This window comes from Dendropsophus ebraccatus, chromosome 2 (genome assembly GCF_027789765.1).
Source record: "Dendropsophus ebraccatus isolate aDenEbr1 chromosome 2, aDenEbr1.pat, whole genome shotgun sequence".
Taxonomy (NCBI): Eukaryota; Metazoa; Chordata; class Amphibia; order Anura; family Hylidae; genus Dendropsophus; species Dendropsophus ebraccatus.
The window spans coordinates 35,562,427-35,581,583 of NC_091455.1; the positions used below are offsets into that span (position 1 = coordinate 35,562,427).

The 19,157-nt window shown below is 45.2% G+C and overlaps 3 protein-coding genes across 6 annotated transcripts in view; 2 read left to right on the forward strand and 1 right to left on the reverse strand.

Annotated features, from left to right (window-relative positions):
• Positions 1-656: 656 nt before the first annotated feature.
• Positions 657-13,164, forward strand: COX6C (cytochrome c oxidase subunit 6C). Its single transcript, XM_069959883.1, has 4 exons — positions 657-759; positions 5,160-5,289; positions 5,927-6,059; positions 13,011-13,164. The coding sequence occupies exons 2-3, from the start codon at positions 5,176-5,178 to the stop codon at positions 6,044-6,046; spliced, it is 234 nt and encodes a 77-aa protein (XP_069815984.1). The 5' UTR covers positions 657-759; positions 5,160-5,175; the 3' UTR covers positions 6,047-6,059; positions 13,011-13,164.
• Positions 7,165-11,410, forward strand: LOC138784356 (lamina-associated polypeptide 2, isoforms alpha/zeta-like). The gene is made up of 2 exons (XM_069959882.1): positions 7,165-7,596; positions 7,672-11,410. Exons 1-2 carry the CDS (start codon positions 7,522-7,524, stop codon positions 8,791-8,793), a joined length of 1,197 nt encoding a protein of 398 aa, XP_069815983.1. The 5' UTR covers positions 7,165-7,521; the 3' UTR covers positions 8,794-11,410.
• A 2,230-nt stretch (positions 13,165-15,394) lies between the features above and the next one.
• Positions 15,395-19,157, reverse strand: part of VPS13B (vacuolar protein sorting 13 homolog B) — a 729,531-nt gene continuing 725,768 nt past the window's right edge. For all 4 annotated transcript variants that reach the window (XM_069957347.1, XM_069957346.1, XM_069957349.1 and 1 more), the window contains exon 62: positions 15,395-18,574. In XM_069957347.1, the coding sequence (XP_069813448.1) occupies positions 18,326-18,574 (249 nt within the window). In that variant the 3' untranslated portion in view covers positions 15,395-18,325. The remainder of the gene's footprint in view (positions 18,575-19,157) is intronic.

Below are 19,157 nucleotides of genomic sequence, written 5' to 3' on the forward strand. Positions count from 1 at the left end.
TTACCCTACATTGATACAGAGGGATGTGAGGGGTGAGTATCTCCAGAGCACTGGTCCTCCAGCTGTAACAAACTACAATTCCCATCTGAACAACCCAACCTATGGCTCTCCAGGCATGATGGGAATTGTAGTTTTACAGCAGCTGGAGGGCAGCAGGTTCCCCATCTGTGTGCTAGAACAGGGATATGGAAGCTCAGGCCCTCCTGCTAGTGCAAAACTACAATTCCCATCAGGCCTGGGCAGCCAAAGGCAAAGGCTTTGGCTGGGAATTGTAGTTTTGCACTAGCTGGAGAGCCAAAGGTTCTAGAGCAACAACCCCCAACCTAATGCAGAACTACAACACCCAGCAGCTGTACAGGCATGCTGGGAATTGTAGTTTTGTATCAGCTAGGGAGCCACAGGTCGGGGTTGCTTTATCCATAGGATAACAGACACAATATGCATCTCTAACTTGCTTGAGCCGGCCATACTCTCGGGCACTACAACTCCCATCATGACCCATATATACAGGTTTATGAGCTGTGATGGGAGTGTAGTATCCTGACACTGACTCTTCTCTGTATAGGACACAGGATTGCTAAGTATCTCCGCGTCCTATGATCTTCCTATACACATGAGGACAGGCCCGTAGACGGACAACGCATTGACAGCAGGTTTGTCCCTCCTCGGCACTTGTCGCAGCGGAAGAGGCGGGGCTATCTGGTCCTATTTCCGCCCGGTCTCGTCTCATTCGGGAAGGACACAGCGCCCGCTGCGGAGGTGAGTGTCCGGGGCGAGGAGCGGGGCCTCGGCTGGATGTCAGTGACCGCCGGGCGGGAGCGGGGGAACACTGAGGCGGCTCCCGGGATTATCGCAGGTCTGCGGGGTCTCCGAGCTGGTTGGAGGGGGCTGTGTCCGGGGCTCGGGCCTCCCTGTATCCGGGGCTGTGTAGCGGGAGTGGGGGGACAGCCAAGGTCATAGGGGCCCGAGCCGCCTCCGTGCTGCGCCCCCTGGTGCATGTGAGACCGGCTGCTGCTCCCTGCTGTCAGCCATACACTGTGTGCGACCTATATATATGGCTGGGCGCTGTTACCATGGAGATGTGTCCATAGATGGGCCCTTCAAGGACTCTTAAAGGGGTTTTCCATCAGCTAAACCCATGCGGTGATGGGAAACAATGCTTTATATTAACAGAATTGCTTTCTTTTGAAGTTTGACCCCTTTGTCTCGCTGTCATGTTGACAGCGGTTGCCTAGGATCCCGACCACTGCTGTCAGCTATGAGTGGTGGTCGGGAAATGGTGAGTATGTTGGTATTACTGTGTCTCACTCTGACGTGGCTCTGATGGTGTCAGGTGGGGACGGAGCGGAGCACATACAGCTCAGCACCACCCGGTCCCGTCCTCCCTCCCTCACATGGTGATGGGACTTTATAAGCTGTATATAGTTTTATATGGTGAAGTATCTAGGACGCCCAGCAGCGTCCTCTCCCCGCCTCTGACCCCCCCCCACAGCGGGCTGAATACACGCGCTCCCTCCTGGCTGCACATGGAGGTCCTTGGTGTCTGGAGGAGGCCGCAGGGACTGAAGGATGGGGGGATAGTGTGGGTGCTGGAGCTGTACAGGTATCAGGGTTCTGCATTGTGCCCCCGATCCCGCTGTACAGCTCCAGTAACCGCAGTGACACTATCACCCCATCATTCAGTCCCTGCGGCCTCCTCAAACACTGGGGACCTCCATGTGCGGCCAGGAGGGGATATTTGTCCCGCTATGGGTGGGGGGGTCAGCGACTGGGAGTATACACCTCCATGTGTGTGCAGAGGGGGAGGAGGGTATACCAGGCATGTGCCCTCCTGCCCCAGTCTGCCGTATGCCCCATGCCCCCCCCCTCCTCTGCCCCAGCCACAAAGGTTTCAAGGTTTCATGGGGCCCCATGCTTCTAGCTATGTCCCTGCCTCTCATCTGTTCCTGTACTACTAATACTACACCCCTCATCTATACCTGTACTACTACACCCCTCATCTATACCTGTACACCCCTTATCTGTACCTGTACTACTACTACTACACCCCTCATCTGTTCCTGTACTACTACACCCCTCATCTATACCTGTACACCCCTCATCTGTTCCTGTACTACTACTACTACACCCCTTATCCACTACCTCCACTACTACACCCTACCTAGATGGAGGCACAAAGAACATCTCCTACACTATATGTAGACACATATTTGGCAAAGCTACCTATATGGGGCACAGAGGGGCTTGTCTACTACATGGGGGACCAGGGGGTACAGCGGGAAGTAATACAGTTGTCGCAAACATTAGAATAGTATCTAACGCTGCAAAGAGAAAAATGTTTGTTTAGCAGAAAATCGAGAATCGTCCAAAAAATTTGTGCCCATCCCTAGTTCTGGTAAAATGAAAACTGAGCTGTGATTGGTTGCTCTGGGCCCCCTAGATTTTAAAGGGATTATCCAGCACTACAACAACATGACCACTTTTGTCTCCAGATTGGGTGCAGGTTTTGACACTCCATTCCATTAAAGTAAATGGAGCTTAATTGCAAACCACACCTGAACTGGAGACAAGAGTGGCCATGTTTTTAATAGTTATGGATAACCCCTTTAAGTGCCAGTTCACACGGAGCAAAAGCGGTGGAACTCTCCACCACAGAATTCGCCTGCCTCCGTCTCAGTGTGTCTATGGGAGGACATTTTATTTCTTTGAGCGGAGCCCTCCCATAGACACAGTTTGAGACTGAGGCAGGCGGAGTTCTGCCTCAGAATTTTTGCTCTTGCTCTGTGTGAATTGGCCCTAATGGCTGGATAGTTGTCAGCTATGGATTATGCTGTGGTAATTTCCCGCTCGTATACACGTTACCTAGAGCTCAATAGTGTGGTGTGCTGAGATGTAGGCATGTATACACTCGGAGAAGGACACTGTAGTCACTAGCTGAAAGTTCCAGCCATTAGTCTATGGTGCCTGCAAACCCTTCAGTATCCCATTGTGACAGGATGGTCAGGTGAGATGCCCTGGAAGGCACAACTGTGGTGTGAACGCTGCCTAATGGTGAAGGGTACAGAGCCTGTACATGTAGGACGTGACCTGTGTAATGTCATTGAGGTCACAGGGGGCACTGGTGTTATACACACTACTTCTGGCTGTTACTATAGGAGATATATAAAAAAAGAAAAAACTTCTAATGTAATGTTGGAGGTTATCAGCAGCAAAGAGACTTGGCAGTGGTTGTACTAGGATTATTGCATCAGGGTTGGGGGAATGTAAGCTACAGCCCCTTATATTCCCACCATACATTATATAGGTGTGTATGTAATTTTTTCCCCCATTGATCATACACAATGCACCCAGAATGTCTTTAGACCCTTCTGCTTCTCATTCTGCACGCAGAACCCTGTAATGAGAATGTGAAAACAGAATGATAGAAATATATTTTACTAGAAAATGTACCCCGTACTGCCAGGGTATAAAGTCAGTTTGGTAGATTTGTTCCAAGGTGCCCAGGAGGCCAATCTATGCCCTAATTTTTTTTTTGGGGGGGGGGGGGGAATTGGCAGGAGCCCTATATACCCCGACAGTTCTGCACTGTGTAAATTGTACCTTATGCCCATTACAACCTCCAGCTGGTCTTACTGATTTCAGCAGCTTTTGGACCCACCAAGTTAAACCAAGATCAGCACCAACTTACAGCCACTCTGAGACTTTGATTTTACATTTTTAAAGTGTATCGTTTTACCGACGGACCTGAGTTTCCTGAGGTGTTGCAGCAGCCGTGGCAGCAGTTTGCTGAGGAGTCTCTGCAGCTCGTCATGCAGTTTTCTTTGTGGCCGTATGAGATTTCCTGCCAAATAAGCAAATTTTCTTTGTCGACATTTTGTCAAATTGACGTTCATGTTCGATCCTGAAGATGTAGCGGTGTCTTACAAGCAAAGTACAACACACCTTACAAATGTAACATCAAAATCTTGAGTGGTTGTAAGGCGGCACTGATCTGGGTTTAGCTTAGTGGGTCCTGGTGATGCCACTGAAGTCAGTGAGATCAGCTGCAGGTTGTCACCCCTCTCTGTTAGGGCTCGTTCACACAGAGCAAAAGCAGCTGAATTTCTGTGCTGAATCAGCCGATCAATGACTATTTGAGAACTTGTTGACAGATCAAAATGAACGATTTCTCGTTCGTTGTTTGATCGTTCACGTACACGTACGACTATCGTTCGAATTTGATCGTTATCGTGTGAATGTGCATGATCGTTCCGTGTAAACGCAGCAATAGCAGCTCATATTATATCACCTGTGTGTGCTGGAGCCTTCCCCATCCCCCTCCTCTCCTGTGCATCTGTGTGCCAAATTTGGGGTCGAATAGTTCAGGTGTTTGGAAGTCTCTAGAGGACAGACTTTTATTATATAGATTAAAAAGAGAAACTCAAATAAAATCTTGCATAGACATAATTTCGTCCCTGTTCCTCAGTATAAAGGTGGTTTCAGAAAGTTATGCTGCATTTACACAGAGCGATAAGTCGCCCAATCGATGGCTTAACGATTTTGAAGCAAAGATTTGGTTTTTATAACTATCAGCGTTTAGACTAATAAATCGTTAGAAAATTCGTAAGAAATTGTTGTTGTGATCGTTTTTAAGATCACTTAACCCCATCTTTTACATAGGGTGAACCGGTGAAAGACTGTTTACACAAAGCGATCTGCAAACTTTCAGCGAATGACGACTTGTTGAACATGTTGGAAGATCAAAATAAACGATTTCTCGCTCGTCGTTTGCTGTGTTTACACGGTACGATTATCGCCCAAATGCGATCGTTTGTGCGAAAATTCAAACTATAATCGATTCGTGTAAACGCAGCATTAGATTTGTAATTTAGCTCTATTTAAAAATCTCCAGTCTTCTAGTACTTATCAGCAGCTGTATGTCCTGCAGGAAATGGTCTATTCTTTCCAGTCTGACACAGGTGGCAGCAGAGAACCCTCTGTCCGTGTCAGGAACTGTTCAGAGCAGTAGAAAATCCCCATAGAAAACCTCTGGTGCTCTGGACAGTTCCTGACGTGGACAGAGGTGGCAGCAGAGAGCAGACTGGAGAGAATACACCACTTCCTGCAGAGCAGGTTACTTCCTTACTCTTAAGTCTTTTTGCATTGTGTTCTGTCTGTAGATAATAGAACGTCACCATGTCACAAGCTCTTCTGTCAAAGCCTCAGATGAGGGGCCTCCTGGCCAAACGTCTGCGATTCCACATCATTGGGTCCTTTGTCTTTTCGTTAAGTGTCGTTGCCCTGTACAAGGTAAGACGCATAGCAGGGACTATGCAGAAATATACTAAATACAGTGTAAAGGGCTCTGTGTGCCTAATCCTTCTGTGGTGGTCCTTATCCACTGAGCTATGTTACAGCGCCATACAACCTCTCGGTCACAAAGGTCAAATTCGAGCCCTCCAGCTGTTTATAAACTACAATTCCCATCATGCCCGGACCAGACATGATGGGACTTGTAGTTTTGCAACAGCTGGAGGGCCTGAGTTTGACATCCCTGCACTAGGTTATACAGACCTGTATTACAGCAGCAATAGACGTGTTTAGGTCTTACTGTGCTTACATGTCATACTTTCATTGTGTGTACTGCATTGGGGTAGTGAATAGAGATGAGCACATTTACATTACAAACTAAGCAAGGGGATCTCTGGGTGCCAGGAAAAGCTGGATCCAGTCCTAGTTAGAACTGGATCCAGCTTTTCCAGGCACCCAGGGTGGAGCGGGAGAGAGATTAAAGGTAGGCGGCCCATAAGCAGACTGTTGAGCAAACAAAGCCCTTCGCTTAGTTTGTAATGTAAATTTGCTCATCTCTAGTAGTGAAGCTACAGTAGGCTGAGATTGTTGCTTATCTGTCACTTAACATACGGATTCTCTGATCCCATTGATCTAGTTTGGTGTAGCTGAACCAAGGAAGAGGGCATATGCCAACTTCTACAAGAACTACGATGCAGTGAAGGAGTTTGAGGCAATGAGGGACGCTGGAGTCTTCCAGGGCGTGAGTCCAAAATGAGACCAAATGTCAGGTGAGTCTAAAAGCAAATGTTCACCAAGAAGAATCCTAAAGCCAGAGTTAATTTATCTATACAATGGACAAAATAATTCTCTGTAGTGTCCAATAACCTGTTCTGTGTTTGGCATGACGATCCTTTTGTGGCCATGTTCACACACAGGGAGAGATTTATCCAACTGGTGTAGGAGCAACTGAGCCAATTTTACTTTACACCAGTTTGATAAATCTCCCCCATAGTGTTTCTGTGAACTGACAGTAAAAATGGAAAGACTTGCACAGTTTGTGTTTTCATCCCATCATGCCTGGACAGGGAAAGTTCTGCTCTGGCTGTTCAGACCTGATGGGAATTGTAGTTTTGCAGCAGCTGCAAGGCCGAAGGTTCCCATCCCTGTTCTAGACTAACAAATATATGCTAGATTTCTGGTCAAAATGCATTGGGAAGTTTTGAGCTCCATTGGAGTGTGTAGAAATGGGATATTTCTCTTCTCGCCCTATGACGGCACCCCTGGAGAGGACTACCTCCTCCCATTGGACAGGAAACAGGACCACTGGACCCTTAAAAGAAGCTCATCGCCCCACACACGCCAGTATCTTGTTTCCTGTCCCATGGGAGCAGGACGGGCAGGTGGGTCTCCACCTGCATGTTGGACTTTTTTTTTCTTTTTTAGAAAGACTGGGGCACCCGGCTAAGTACCTGCATGCCGACATCCCTGGCTGTACAAGACTCCGCTACTGGAGCCACAGCCGAGTCTGTGCCTTAGAGCCCCCCGCACCTCCGGAAGAGGATCCCCGTGCTCCCCTTGCGCCTCCAGGGCCGGGTGGTGTTCTCCGGCTGTTTTCCGGCAGTGTGGATGGCGTGTGCGCGGCGCGCGGCCGGTCGGCCCACGTAGCCGGCTGGCGTGTGCGCGGACGCGCTGACGTCACGCGCTGTCCGAGTCGCGGCCGGATGACGTCAGCCCGGGATCCCTGTGAGTTGGGATTACCCGTGGGCCTTGACTACGGCATCCGGGCTGCGGCCTGTTAGGGGGGGGGGGGGAGAAAATCCCCCTGCACGGGAGGGTGAGCCGCATCAGTGCCGCGGCTGGGGGGGGGGGCGGGGCCAGCCAGCTTTCATTTTTGGCGCCAGATATAAAATGGAGGCTGGGCTTGGGCTCACTGTATTCCAGAGATCTGGTATACTGGAGTACCTTTCCAGACGGTATTTCTGCGGTGGATCCTGGTGGCTATCGTTAGCGATTACTATGGAATCCCAGGGCGCTGAGACATCTGAGAACCCTCAACCTGCGGCTGCTGTGGTATGGTTGGGTAAGAGGGGTTCCCCCCCATATAGTGCTTCACTTTTATGCTGGTATTGATTGATATTGTTTTGTTTGTAATAGGAGGAGGCTAGGAGAGCTAAAACTAAACCTAGAGAGTGCCCTATCTGTAAGAAGCGGCTAAGTAGTGCTTATACTAAGGCATTATGTGGCGGATGCATGAACAGGGTCCTGGATGATCAGGGGCCAGCATTTTTGAGAAGCATGAAGGGGCTTATTAAGAGACAGATTCGGGTACGTGTACTTTTTTATGTCTCTTATATAGACTGCTTACTCATCCATCCTTAGAAGAGTTCTGTTTCTTCCCAGGCCTCTCTCCCTTCCACTTCCGCTCTGGCCCCACCTGAGGTTATTATCCCTGTGGATGAGGCCCCAGTTGAGGTGCCGGGTCCGAGTGGTGAAGCCCCGCCCTCTCAATATGAGGAGGAGGATGAGGAGGGAGATGAACAGTTGTCGGGTCTGGAAGAGCCCGGAGAACTTCTTAATACCGAGACCCAGGTGGTAGAGACGGCTAAGAAGCTCATGCCAATTGAGATGGTGGACAGTATTGTTAAAGCGGTTAGACAAACTATGGCCATAGAGGATAACCCACAGCCTAGAACCATACAGGACATCATGTTTGAAGGCTTAGCTCCTAAACAACGTCCGGTTTTTCCCATTCACCAGAGTATAAAAACTCTGATCTCCAATGAATGGTCCCGTCCGGATAGGAAATTCTTTGTTCCCCGGGCTTACAAGAGGAAATATCCCTTTAGCACTGAAGAGTCAGTAACTTGGGAGACTGCACCTAAGATTGATCCTCCAGTAGCAAAGTTAACCCGTAAAGACGCCTTACCATTTGAGGACTCTGCATCTATGAAGGACCCTATGGATAAGAGGGCTGAGGTCTATTTAAGAAAGAACTGGGAGGCCACCACAGCCACGTTTAAGCCTCTTATTGCAACAACCTCAGTGGCTAGAGCTACGGATATCTGGGTAGCACAGCTAAAGGAGCAGATCATATCTGGGGCTAGTAAGGAGCAGTTACTGGCCAGTTTTCCAATTATTGAAGGATCCTTATCCTTCATGGCGGAGGCATCTGCAGATGCATTAAAGCTATCTGCCAGATCGGCAGCCCTTTCCAACTCAGCACGAAGGACTCTGTGGCTTAGAGATTGGAAGGGAGATGTAACTTCCAGAGCCAAGCTCTGTGCGGTTCCTTGTGAAGGGGATCTTCTGTTTGGGTCGGCCCTAGAGAAGGTGTTGGAGAAAGCCTCTGACAAGAAAAAGGGCTTTCCTCTGGTCTCTACTCAGACTTCCAGGCCTTCTAGAGGTAGAGGCAGAAGAGGTAGAGGAGGTGCCCAAGTTGGAAGAAAGGATTGGAGACCCCCTAAAAAAGGTAGAGGTCTCATGTTCTCAGGTGGTGACACTTCTAAGAAACCGTCACAATGACGCCATATTCCTGTGGGAGGGCGATTTAAGTTCTTTCTGTTCAGAATGGTGTAAGATTTCGAACAGTGATTTTGTTTGCAACATAATAAAAGATGGGCTTAAGATTTCCTTTTTGTCCTCCCCAGGAGAAAGTTTCATTATTACTAACCTTTCCTCTAATCCAGAGAAGCAGGCAGCAATGGTATCTGAGGTCAGATCACTGGTAGACAAGAGAGTATTAGTCCCTGTTCCGGAGGAACAGAAGGGCAGGGGCTTTTATTCTACCCTTTTTTTGGTTAAGAAGCCCAGTGGTTCCTTTCGAACCATAATTAACCTTAAGCCCCTAAATAAGGTTCTCTCTTATGAGAAGTTTAGAATGGAGTCCATTTCTTCTGCCATTCTAAACTTATCTCATAATTGTTTCATGGCTACAATAGATCTGAGAGACGCATATTACCATATACCCATTCATCCGGATCACCAGAGATTCCTCCGAGTAGCTGTGAATGTGATGGGATCAGTGCTTCACTACCAGTATACGGCCATGCCCTTTGGTATTTCACAGGCCCCAAGGGTTTTTACCAAGGTCATGGCGGAAGTTATGGCCCACATCAGAGAAAGGGACATTGTCATAATCCCATACCTTGATGACTTTCTGATAGTTGATGATTCTATTCCATCTGTAACATCAGATATTGAAGTAATAGAGGAGGTGTTCTCCAGGCTTGGGTGGGAGATAAACGAAGAAAAGTCTTAATAAGACCCCATCTCAACGGTGCAAGTTTTTGGGGATCTGCCTAGATTCAGTATCCCAACGATCCTTTTTGCCCGAGAACAAAATAACTTTAGTCATCCAGAAGGTCCAAGAGCTTATAGATCACCCCGAGGTTACGATCAGAGGAGCTATGTCTGTACTAGGCCTTCTCACCTCCTGCATACCAGCAGTTCAGTGGGGTCAATACCATTCGAGAACATTACAATCTCAGATATTAGAGGTCTGGAGCAGACAAAGGGACAATCTAGACGATTTATTTGTTTTGTCTCCACAGACTATCAGGTCCCTAGCCTGGTGGATAGAGAAGGACAACTTAAACAATTGGCTGCCATGGAACATTCAAGACCCCCTAACGATAACAACAGACACAAGTCCGTACGGATGGGGGGCCCACTCAGACTCCCTGGTGCTCCAGGGGAGATGGAACCCAGAGCATTCCCAGGACTCTCAGAACATCAGAGAGCTAAGGGCAATATTTCTGGCGTTAACACAGTCCCTTCCTGTAATTCAGGGAAGAAATGTAAGAATCCTCACGGACAATGCCACGGCTGTGGCATACTTAAACCACCAGGGGGGCACCAGGTCAGTAGAACTGATGAGACTCTCTCACTTTATTTTCAAGCTAGCGGAGCTCCACCTTCTCTCCCTGTCAGCCCTGCATCTCAGGGGAGTGGACAATTGCACAGCAGACTTCCTAAGCCGACACCAACTTCATCAAGGGGAGTGGGAATTAAATCAGGAGGTATTCCATCAAATATGCCAGCTATGGGGAAGATCCGAGCCTTCTATTCCCTATGCCAGTCGGACAGGCCGTTGGCTCTAGACGCTCTAGCACAATCATGGCAGACAGGCCTTCTATACGCCTTATCTCCGATATGACTGCTGCCCCGAGTCATCAGGAAGATCAGACAGGACAGGGCGCAGGTTATACTGATTGCACCATTTTGGCCCAGGAGGGTGTGGTTCACCTGGCTACGCAAAATGTCACTAGCGGATCCCTGGATTCTACCGGAGCGAATAGATCTCCTGAACCAGGGCCCAGTATACCATCCAGGAGTAGAGTCTCCATCTGACGGCATGGCTTTTGAGAGGCAATTATTAAGAGACCGGGGACTCTCAGAGGAAGTAATATCGACTTTGCTTGCCAGCAGAAAGAGAGTCACTTCGGAGATTTATTTCAGAATATGGAAGACCTTTCTCCGTTTTGTGGATCACCCTGTCAATGTCCTAGAACCACCCAATATGCCTCTGATTTTGAACTTTCTCCAAGAGGGTCTCAATAAACATCTTAGACCCAGCACTATTAAGGTACAAATCTCTGCCCTCAGTGCCCTATATGAAGTTAGACTGGCAAAACACCCTTGGATCAAGCGTTTTATTAAAGCGGCAATGAGACTTTACCCTTCCATAAAAACCAGACTTCCACCATGGGATCTAAATTTGGTTCTATCGGGATTAACATCAACCCCATTTGAACCAATATCAGAAATCCACATCAAGTTCCTTTCTTGGAAAGTGGCCTTTCTCTTGGCAATTACTTCTGCTAGAAGGGTGGGAGAAATCAGAGCCTTCTCCATTACTCAGCCTTACATGGTTATCCGAGACGATAGAATCACTCTCTCCCCTGACCCGGCCTTCCTTCCTAAAGTTGTATCGGATTTTCATAGATCACAGGAGGTTATACTACAATCTTTTTGCGTAAACACATCTAATGACAGAGAAGCATCTTTTCATTGTTTAGATGTTAGACGAGCTATAATACACTATAATACACTATCTCGAGGTCACCAAGGACTGGATAATAACATCTTAAAGTGACACTGTCACCCCCTTTGTTCATTTTGACATCTCTACACAGGTGTAAAGGGTAAATTTAGTGTTTTTCATATCTTATTTCATATCATATGTCATGGTGCTTGTTCAAGTAAAAAGTGTCCTTTTATCATCTGCAGATTGTATTAAGTGGGCGTGGCCTCGCGACACTAGCGCCACATAACCCCGCCCACAACGGCACAATTGGCCCCGCCCCCTCGCCGGCCATTGGAACAGGCTGTCCGAAAGGTCTAGACTCCACCCCCTTTACGTTGGACAACCAATGGGCGTCAAGGGGGCGGGGCCAACCGTGCCTTGTGGGCGGGGTTATGTGGCGTTAGAGCCGCGAGGCCACGCCCACTTAATACAATCTGCAGATGATAAAAGGACACTTTTTACTTGAACAAGCACCATGACGTATGATATGAAATAAGATATGAAAAACACTAAATTTACCCTTTACACCTGTGTAGAGATGTCAGAATGCACTAAGGGGGTGACAGTGTCACTTTAATAACTTTCCAAGGGAAGAATAAGGGCAGGGCTGCCACCTCACAAACAATATCAAGGTGGATTAAACAAGCCATTAAGGAATGCTATAGAGTCAGTGGTAGAGAACTTCCTAACTCCATAACCGCACACTCTACTAGATCTGTATCTACCTCGTGGGCAGAGAGGGCGGCAGTCTCAATAGAGGACATATGTAGAGCAGCGACCTGGAGTTCCCCGCATACATTTTTTAGACGCTACAGGTTACAACTCTCTCCTTCGGAGGACCTTAGATTTGGTCGTAGAGTCCTACAAGCAGTGGTCCCCCCCCTAGGCGAGTATTCCTAGTCTAGTCTCCAGGGGTGCCGTCATAGGGCGAGAAGAGAAAATATAAAATTACTAACCGGTAATTTCTTTTCTTTGAGCCTATGACGGCACCCCGCCTAAACCCACCCATAGATGACATGACATAGTTAAGTTTATTGATCATATGTATATATGTATATAGATATAGTTATAGGGGAAAGAAGATATTTCTTCTATAATTCAACACTTAAGAATTAAGTTTCATAGCACATGTTACACTTGTTGCCCTGTGGTTTTTTCTACATGTGTGTTTGTTAAGCCTTCGCTCCTAGGTTCTTGCTGACAGACTGGCGTGTGTGGGGCGATGAGCTTCTTTTAAGGGTCCAGTGGTCCTGTTTCCTGTCCAATGGGAGGAGGTAGTCCTCTCCAGGGGTGCCGTCATAGGCTCAAAGAAAAGAAATTACCGGTTAGTAATTTTATATTTTCTCAGCCCCTGGGCAGGAGTAGCAGTGAGTTACAAAGGCAGCTGGCTGATAAGCAGATGTACAAAAATTTCTACAAATGTCCTGTGTAAGGGAAAGATATGTACTAATCCCCCAAGTGCCTGTTTTGTTTTAATAACCCGTTGTCCTTGGTTATGACCCACTAAGGCGGGCCAGGCATGCTCAAGTCTACTGCAATCTCCAGGAAGTACTGGCATTTGTTCCATGGGGGAGTTACTTTACTAAAAAACGGCACGTTCTGTTCTGCCTGTTCCTTATGGGATTATAGTTGGCACATTCGCTGATATATGTTCATATTGCTAGAACCAGATCTCTCCATCCATAATGCTTATCTTGTGACTCTTCTCTTTCAGGAAGGTCCATAGGCCCGGTAATGATCTCCCTCCGTGTGGATTCTGTGCTGGACATACTTGATGTAACACGATTCTGAGACCAGTGAAGATGAATGCCACTGGACTGGTTTTTACAATTCTCTGTAAATGTACTTAAATATACGACTTAAACCTGGTCCTGTGTGATGTGTAGATCTGTCACAGCATTCACCATCCTTGTGTTACACTGATGCAAGAGTCCTTGTCATACTGAGCACTTCAACAGACTGGTCTTAAAGGAGAAGTCCGCCGAACATTTTTATTAAAGTATTGTATTGTCCCCCAAAAGTTATACAAATCACTAATATACACTTATTACGGGAAATGCACATCAATGCAGGGAAAAAGCACTTAATTAGTGCATCAAGGCGTCACTTCCTGGATAATATGGTGATGTCACGCCCCGACTCCCAGAGCTGTGCGGGCTGTGGCTGATGGAGAGGATTATGGCGGGGGACACTGAGCATCCCCCTGTCATCATCCTCTCCAGTAGCCACAGACCGCACAGCTCTGGGAGTCGGGAAGTGCCATCACCTTGTTATCCAGGAAGTGCCATCACCTTGTTATCCAGGAAGTGACATCACCATGTTATCCTGGAAGTGAAGCCTTGATGCAGTGGTAAGTGCAGGGAAAAAGCACTTTATAAGCATTTCCTGTAATAAGTGTATATTGTGATTTGTATAACTTTTTGGGGGGGGGGGCAATATAATACTTTAATAAAATTTATTGCCGGACTTCTCCTTTTAATGGAGTGTAGACCTATGTTGCGTTTACACAGGCAGATTTATCTGACAGATTTTTGAAGCCAGGCACAGACCATAAACAGGGAACGGGTCATAAAGGAAAGACTGATTTCTCCTCTCCAAATCCATTCCTGGTTTTGGCTTCCAAATCTGTCAGATCTACCTGTGTAAACACACTATTAGGGATAAAGTCATTACACTATGCATGGTAAGTCCAATCTTTTATTCAAGCACATTTGATAGAAAAGTGTTGCAGAGACTTGTTTAGCCTAGATCCTCCATTCTCTAAGGCTTTGTTCTCCCCAACCTGAAACATGTGGGGACACTTACTAAGGTGTGTGACTCTTCTGAGGATTGGTGTATATTTTGTTTCAATATACTGATTACAAAGACAATTTTTTTTTTTTAAATGTAGCACTGCCATAGTGAATGTATCGAAGTAAAAAGTTGCAAAAATTGTACAAGCATATTCACCTGGTACTGACCAGACGTAGACCTGCTTGTGCGACTTTTTAAAAAGTCGCAAATGATAAACTGGGCGCTAATCCCGGATTATGCCAACTTCTGGGTGAATGCTCAAAACGGGCAGATTTAAAAAGTCACATCTAAAAAATTCACCTGTCAAATACTGGTTCATAAATAGAACTTAGGTGAAGAATTTGATTTCTCACCCATTTTTTATCTAACAATTCGGCGCAAAGCCCTTGATAGATTACATACTATGGGGGAAATTTATCTTCTATTGGCAATATTAGCATTCTGTGTTCCTAAAGTCTTATTAATTTTTATAATATGCATATTTCCTACAATCTTGTCTGTTTCCCCAACACAAGGTTAGATGGGTATGTCTGAAACTCAGTGCTGCCCTCTGGTGTCTTTTAGTAATTACAATTCTCTAGTCAAAGCCAGTTCAAGTGCAAAACCATTGCAGGTACATACATATGCTTAAAATAGACAAAACATATTTTTCATAGCTGCAAATATATATAATGGGTGCTTCCAAAATACTGATAAAAGGGATAATCGTTTCACAGGATTGCCCCACCACTCTCTAAGCACCTTTTTGTGTGATACTATGCTAATAATACACTAACTTCTTTGGGCAGATAATGTACATCTGCTGTACATGGCTGGTGACCAAATGCTACTTTAGGCTATTTCCTATTTGTCTGCATAGACATTCATGTTTTTTTGTGTAAGTATTGGTGCCTAATGGTAAGTTAGAATACATCCCTATGTTAGCTGATAACTTGTCAGGGGTGGATGATGGCCCAGATTGCAGATGCCCAACTTCACAAGTCATACTGCTCGGCTGCATGTACAGACTTATTACCTCTCCAAGTTAGCTCATGACATCTGCTGCCAAGTCAATGTGCAGCAATGCTGAAGGAAAGATCTTTATGAAGCCTCCCAGCTCCTCCCGTAGATCTCTGGAACAGAAGGTATATTGGGTGTATGCAGTGGTTATATAGACTGGTATCTTGTTTGTGAAGACTACAAAGTACTGCACTGGTAAATATACAGTGGTTGAAACTGAGCAAGTGATCTGCAGGATTGGGAGCTGGTTCATTCTATACACTTAGGAGGAGAGATTCTGATTAGCTGTAAAAGACGCACAAACACTGTCCAGGTATCACTTTATTCTTGAAATATAGACAATATTTAGTAATATACATCAAGGTTCAGTTCTATTAAATCATATAAAGATTTATTTCCCATCCTAAAAGTCTATTTACAGATCTCTTTATAGCTGTGCTCTTAAACACTGACCTAGCAGAGAAGGTGTTGGTTGGCATCATACATGATGTGGCTGCTCTTTCCAAAGTCTAAGACGCTGGGAGAAAAGTTACCTGAAATTCAAGATCCTGATACATAAAGTGCAATATGTTGGTCCTGCCTAATGTAAAGGTGCCATTTAGAAGTAATTTTCACATTCTCCCTATGGAGTGTGTAGACAATAGAGGAGAAGAAAAGATATGAGGCTATGATAAGTAGTTATGAGGGTTTTGACTTGTGAGAACAGGTTGGGGGCTTTTATGGCTCTAGAGATAAATATAATTAGCAATACAGGGTCCATCAGAATAAGCTGGGGCCCTTCTATAATATTACTATGTCTGAAAGAAATTTTCTGGGGATTTTAAAATTGATATTTCATCAATACTTGATCATAGGGGGATAACTTCAGACAGTTCTCACTGATCAGCTATGGGTGCTGCAGTATTGTTCCATTCATATCAACAAGGCACTGCTGTTACCAGAAACTGGGGCAATGAAATGATGCGCCGAATAAAGAGTCCATTTACACAGACAGATTATCTGCCAAAGATTTGAAACCAGAAACATACTATAAACTGAGATCAGGTTATAAAGGAAAGCCTGAGATTTCTCCTTTTCAAATCCATTCCTGGCTTTGGCTGATAATCTTTCTGTGTGAATGAACCCTAATTAAATAGCTGATCAGCATGAGGGCTGGGAGTTGGACCCCTTCAAATCTACCACTGATGGCCTCTTTGTTAGCTAGACTATCAATCGTGAAAGCTTGAAAAAAAAACAACTCCTTACTGTGGTATTTAGACTGATATCATCCTGACAAGACAACCCCTTCATCAACCATCTTTGGTGTGTGTCCGCTGGGGAAGGAGCTCACCTGGGGTCAGAACACTAATTGGTCTATCCTGAATATAAGGATTTTTAGATTATTTTCCTTACAAGTAGAGATGATCAAACAGCGGGATTTTTTAGGTTCATTCGAACCCGAACCATATTGAATAAAATGGTTTGAGTGCAAACAAACCCGAAATTTCCTGCTGTTCTATCATCTTTACTTACAAGTTATATGTTGGGAGGACCCCTGTATCCCTCCAGTAAAAGGTGCACAATGTATCACACTCTACCCATACACCCTCTTCTCTCCTCAAAAGACATTTTCTTTACTTTCATTGTAGAAAAAGCGATTTTGTTTTATTGTAAACAGGATGTTATATTTTTGTGACTGGAGCCAATGGAATGCCTAGAAAAATTACTTTCCAGACCAATATCAGAATTAACTCAGAAGCTGACAAACTACTTACTAAAAAACAAAAACCCTTTGCCTCCATCTTCAGTGACACGGCTTTTATTACAAATAACAAACTGGTGATAAAATAAAATTCTTAAAAACCTACAACCTTCATAAAAGCCCAAAACATTACTTTTTTTTTTTTTTTTTTTTTTAAATATTTGTACATATAGCTGTAGCAGAGCTAAATGTGTCATTTCACTCTCATTATGATAAGATACTGTGTTGTGTTTGTCAGCAGTCCTATGTAAAACCCAGGTACCCAGCTCTGATACATGTTTAGAATTACATAAAACTAAACTCTCAGTTATGACATATAAAATACAATGGGGAGGATTTATCGATCTAATGCAAGAACAAAGTTGGGCAATGGTGCATAATAACCAGTAAAGTTGCTGCAGTAATTTTCCTAAATGTCTCTGAAAGATAAGAGCTGCGGCCTGGTCACGAGGGGTAATGGCTCAATTCTTCGCTTATGATGACTCTTCAGTATTGTGTTTGTATTATACATCAGTAGGTAAGTGAGTAGATGATTTACATTATTCCATAACCTTACATTGAAAGCTGGGATCATATTTGAGTACTTGGATGAGGAATATGACATTGGATTAAAGAAACATTTTTGTAGGTGTCTCACATTTCTCACAAGAGATTAGTTTTTAGTCCAACTTTGGTAGTCGAGTGCTTTGGAACATCTAAACAGATTGAGTTGCCTAAATCTCAAAGGTGTCACTGACGGTAACTTAAAAATGTCAGATGTTCGGCTTTCACTTATTTCTGTTGTTCAGTGGACTGGCTCATCGGGGCTATCACTATAAGGGATCTTTCAGCAGCATGTAAAGCAGTGTTCTTCAACCTGTTCTTCATATCGTGATAGTCAAAGGCTGTCACAAAATGATGGGAGTTGTGGTTTTTGTCAACTAGCGAGGAACAGGTTGGGAAACACTGATGTTGTCTGTGAGTGCAAATCCAATAGCTCAGTATTAGAAAATCTTTAAATTAAGGGTCATTGAATCAATGTTGCTTTGTATATGATGAAGGTCAGGTACTCTGTACAGCATTATAGCCCCTAAACAGTGGACATAGGTGGTGACCCAAGTAGATGGATGGCACCGATAGACATATGACATGTAAGAGGATAAGATATGGATTATCTAGGTGAACATAAGATATTATTCCCTGTAAGCAGATTGAGATGTTTACTGTTCAAAGTGGTCCAGAAAAACATCTACCCACAGGATCTACCATCTAACATCAATCTGGTACAGGGGACCAGAACCATATACAATGCAGGACACAGTTACTTACAGAGCAGCAGGTATAACATACAGGGACTAAGGAGGCTGCATGTTATTCCTAATGAAGGTTGGACAGATAATGCATATTGTTGGGCTGTTATCCGCTGAATAGTTCTGTCAGGTCTCATGGTAATGTATTTGTGCTGTACTTGTAGCTCTAGTTTAGTGTTGAGATCAGCACAATGATGTAACAGCCAGTCAGTAAAATCCTCTTTGCAAAGCCTTGTTCTTCACCATCTTGAATTTACTGATGAACACTCTGGCGAATGCCGCCTCAACCAGGAACTGATAGGTCTTTATGTTGGACACTGGGGGTTCTGCGGCCACTACTTGGGCAGCGATGTGTAGGGAGGACTGGCTAGGGATCAGGTGAGGGGAACTTTTTGCCACATAGTCCACCAGTCGGCTGTACTGCTGTTCAGAGAGGCGCTCCCTGGTCCCATCACACTGTGAGAGATAGGAGAAGATCAGATGTCTTTACAAGTACAATAATTAAAGGGATTTCATTATATATATATGATAGTCTACACTTGGTCTACACATGGTGCGTTTACACAGACAGATTTATCTGACGGATTTTTGAAGCCAAAGCCAGGAACAGACTATAAACAGAGAACAGGTCATAAAGGAAAGACTGAGATTTCCCCTCTTCTCAAATCCATTCCTGGCTTTGGCTTCCAAAATTGGTCAGATAAATCTATCTGTGTTTAAGGGTCCATTTACACAGAAAGATTATCTGCCAGAGATTTGAAGCCAAAGCCAGAAACGGACCATAAACAGAGATCAGGACATAAAGGAAAGCCTGAGATTTTTCCTCTTTTAAAATCCATTCCTGCCTTTGGCTTCAAATCTTTGGCAGATTATCTGTCAGATAATCTTTCTGTGTAAATGGACCCTTACGCACCCTTATCTTAGCCCATCAATACTTAATTGGTGGAGAACAACTTGCCAGGACACTGTCCTCCACCACACCAATGAGCAGAATGGATGGACCCCTCCAAAAAATTAGTCACACACAGCACCCTACCCA

Excerpts from the sequence above, each read along its gene's own strand:
- COX6C (XM_069959883.1), top strand. The coding sequence starts at position 5,176 with ATGTCACAAGCTCTTCTGTCAAAGCCTCAGATGAGGGGCCTCCTGGCC. Across the intron at positions 5,290-5,926 it reads GTGTCGTTGCCCTGTACAAG|TTTGGTGTAGCTGAACCAAG; the intron begins GTAAGACGCATA and ends CCATTGATCTAG.
- LOC138784356 (XM_069959882.1), top strand. The coding sequence starts at position 7,522 with ATGAACAGGGTCCTGGATGATCAGGGGCCAGCATTTTTGAGAAGCATG. Across the intron at positions 7,597-7,671 it reads TTATTAAGAGACAGATTCGG|GCCTCTCTCCCTTCCACTTC; the intron begins GTACGTGTACTT and ends GTTTCTTCCCAG.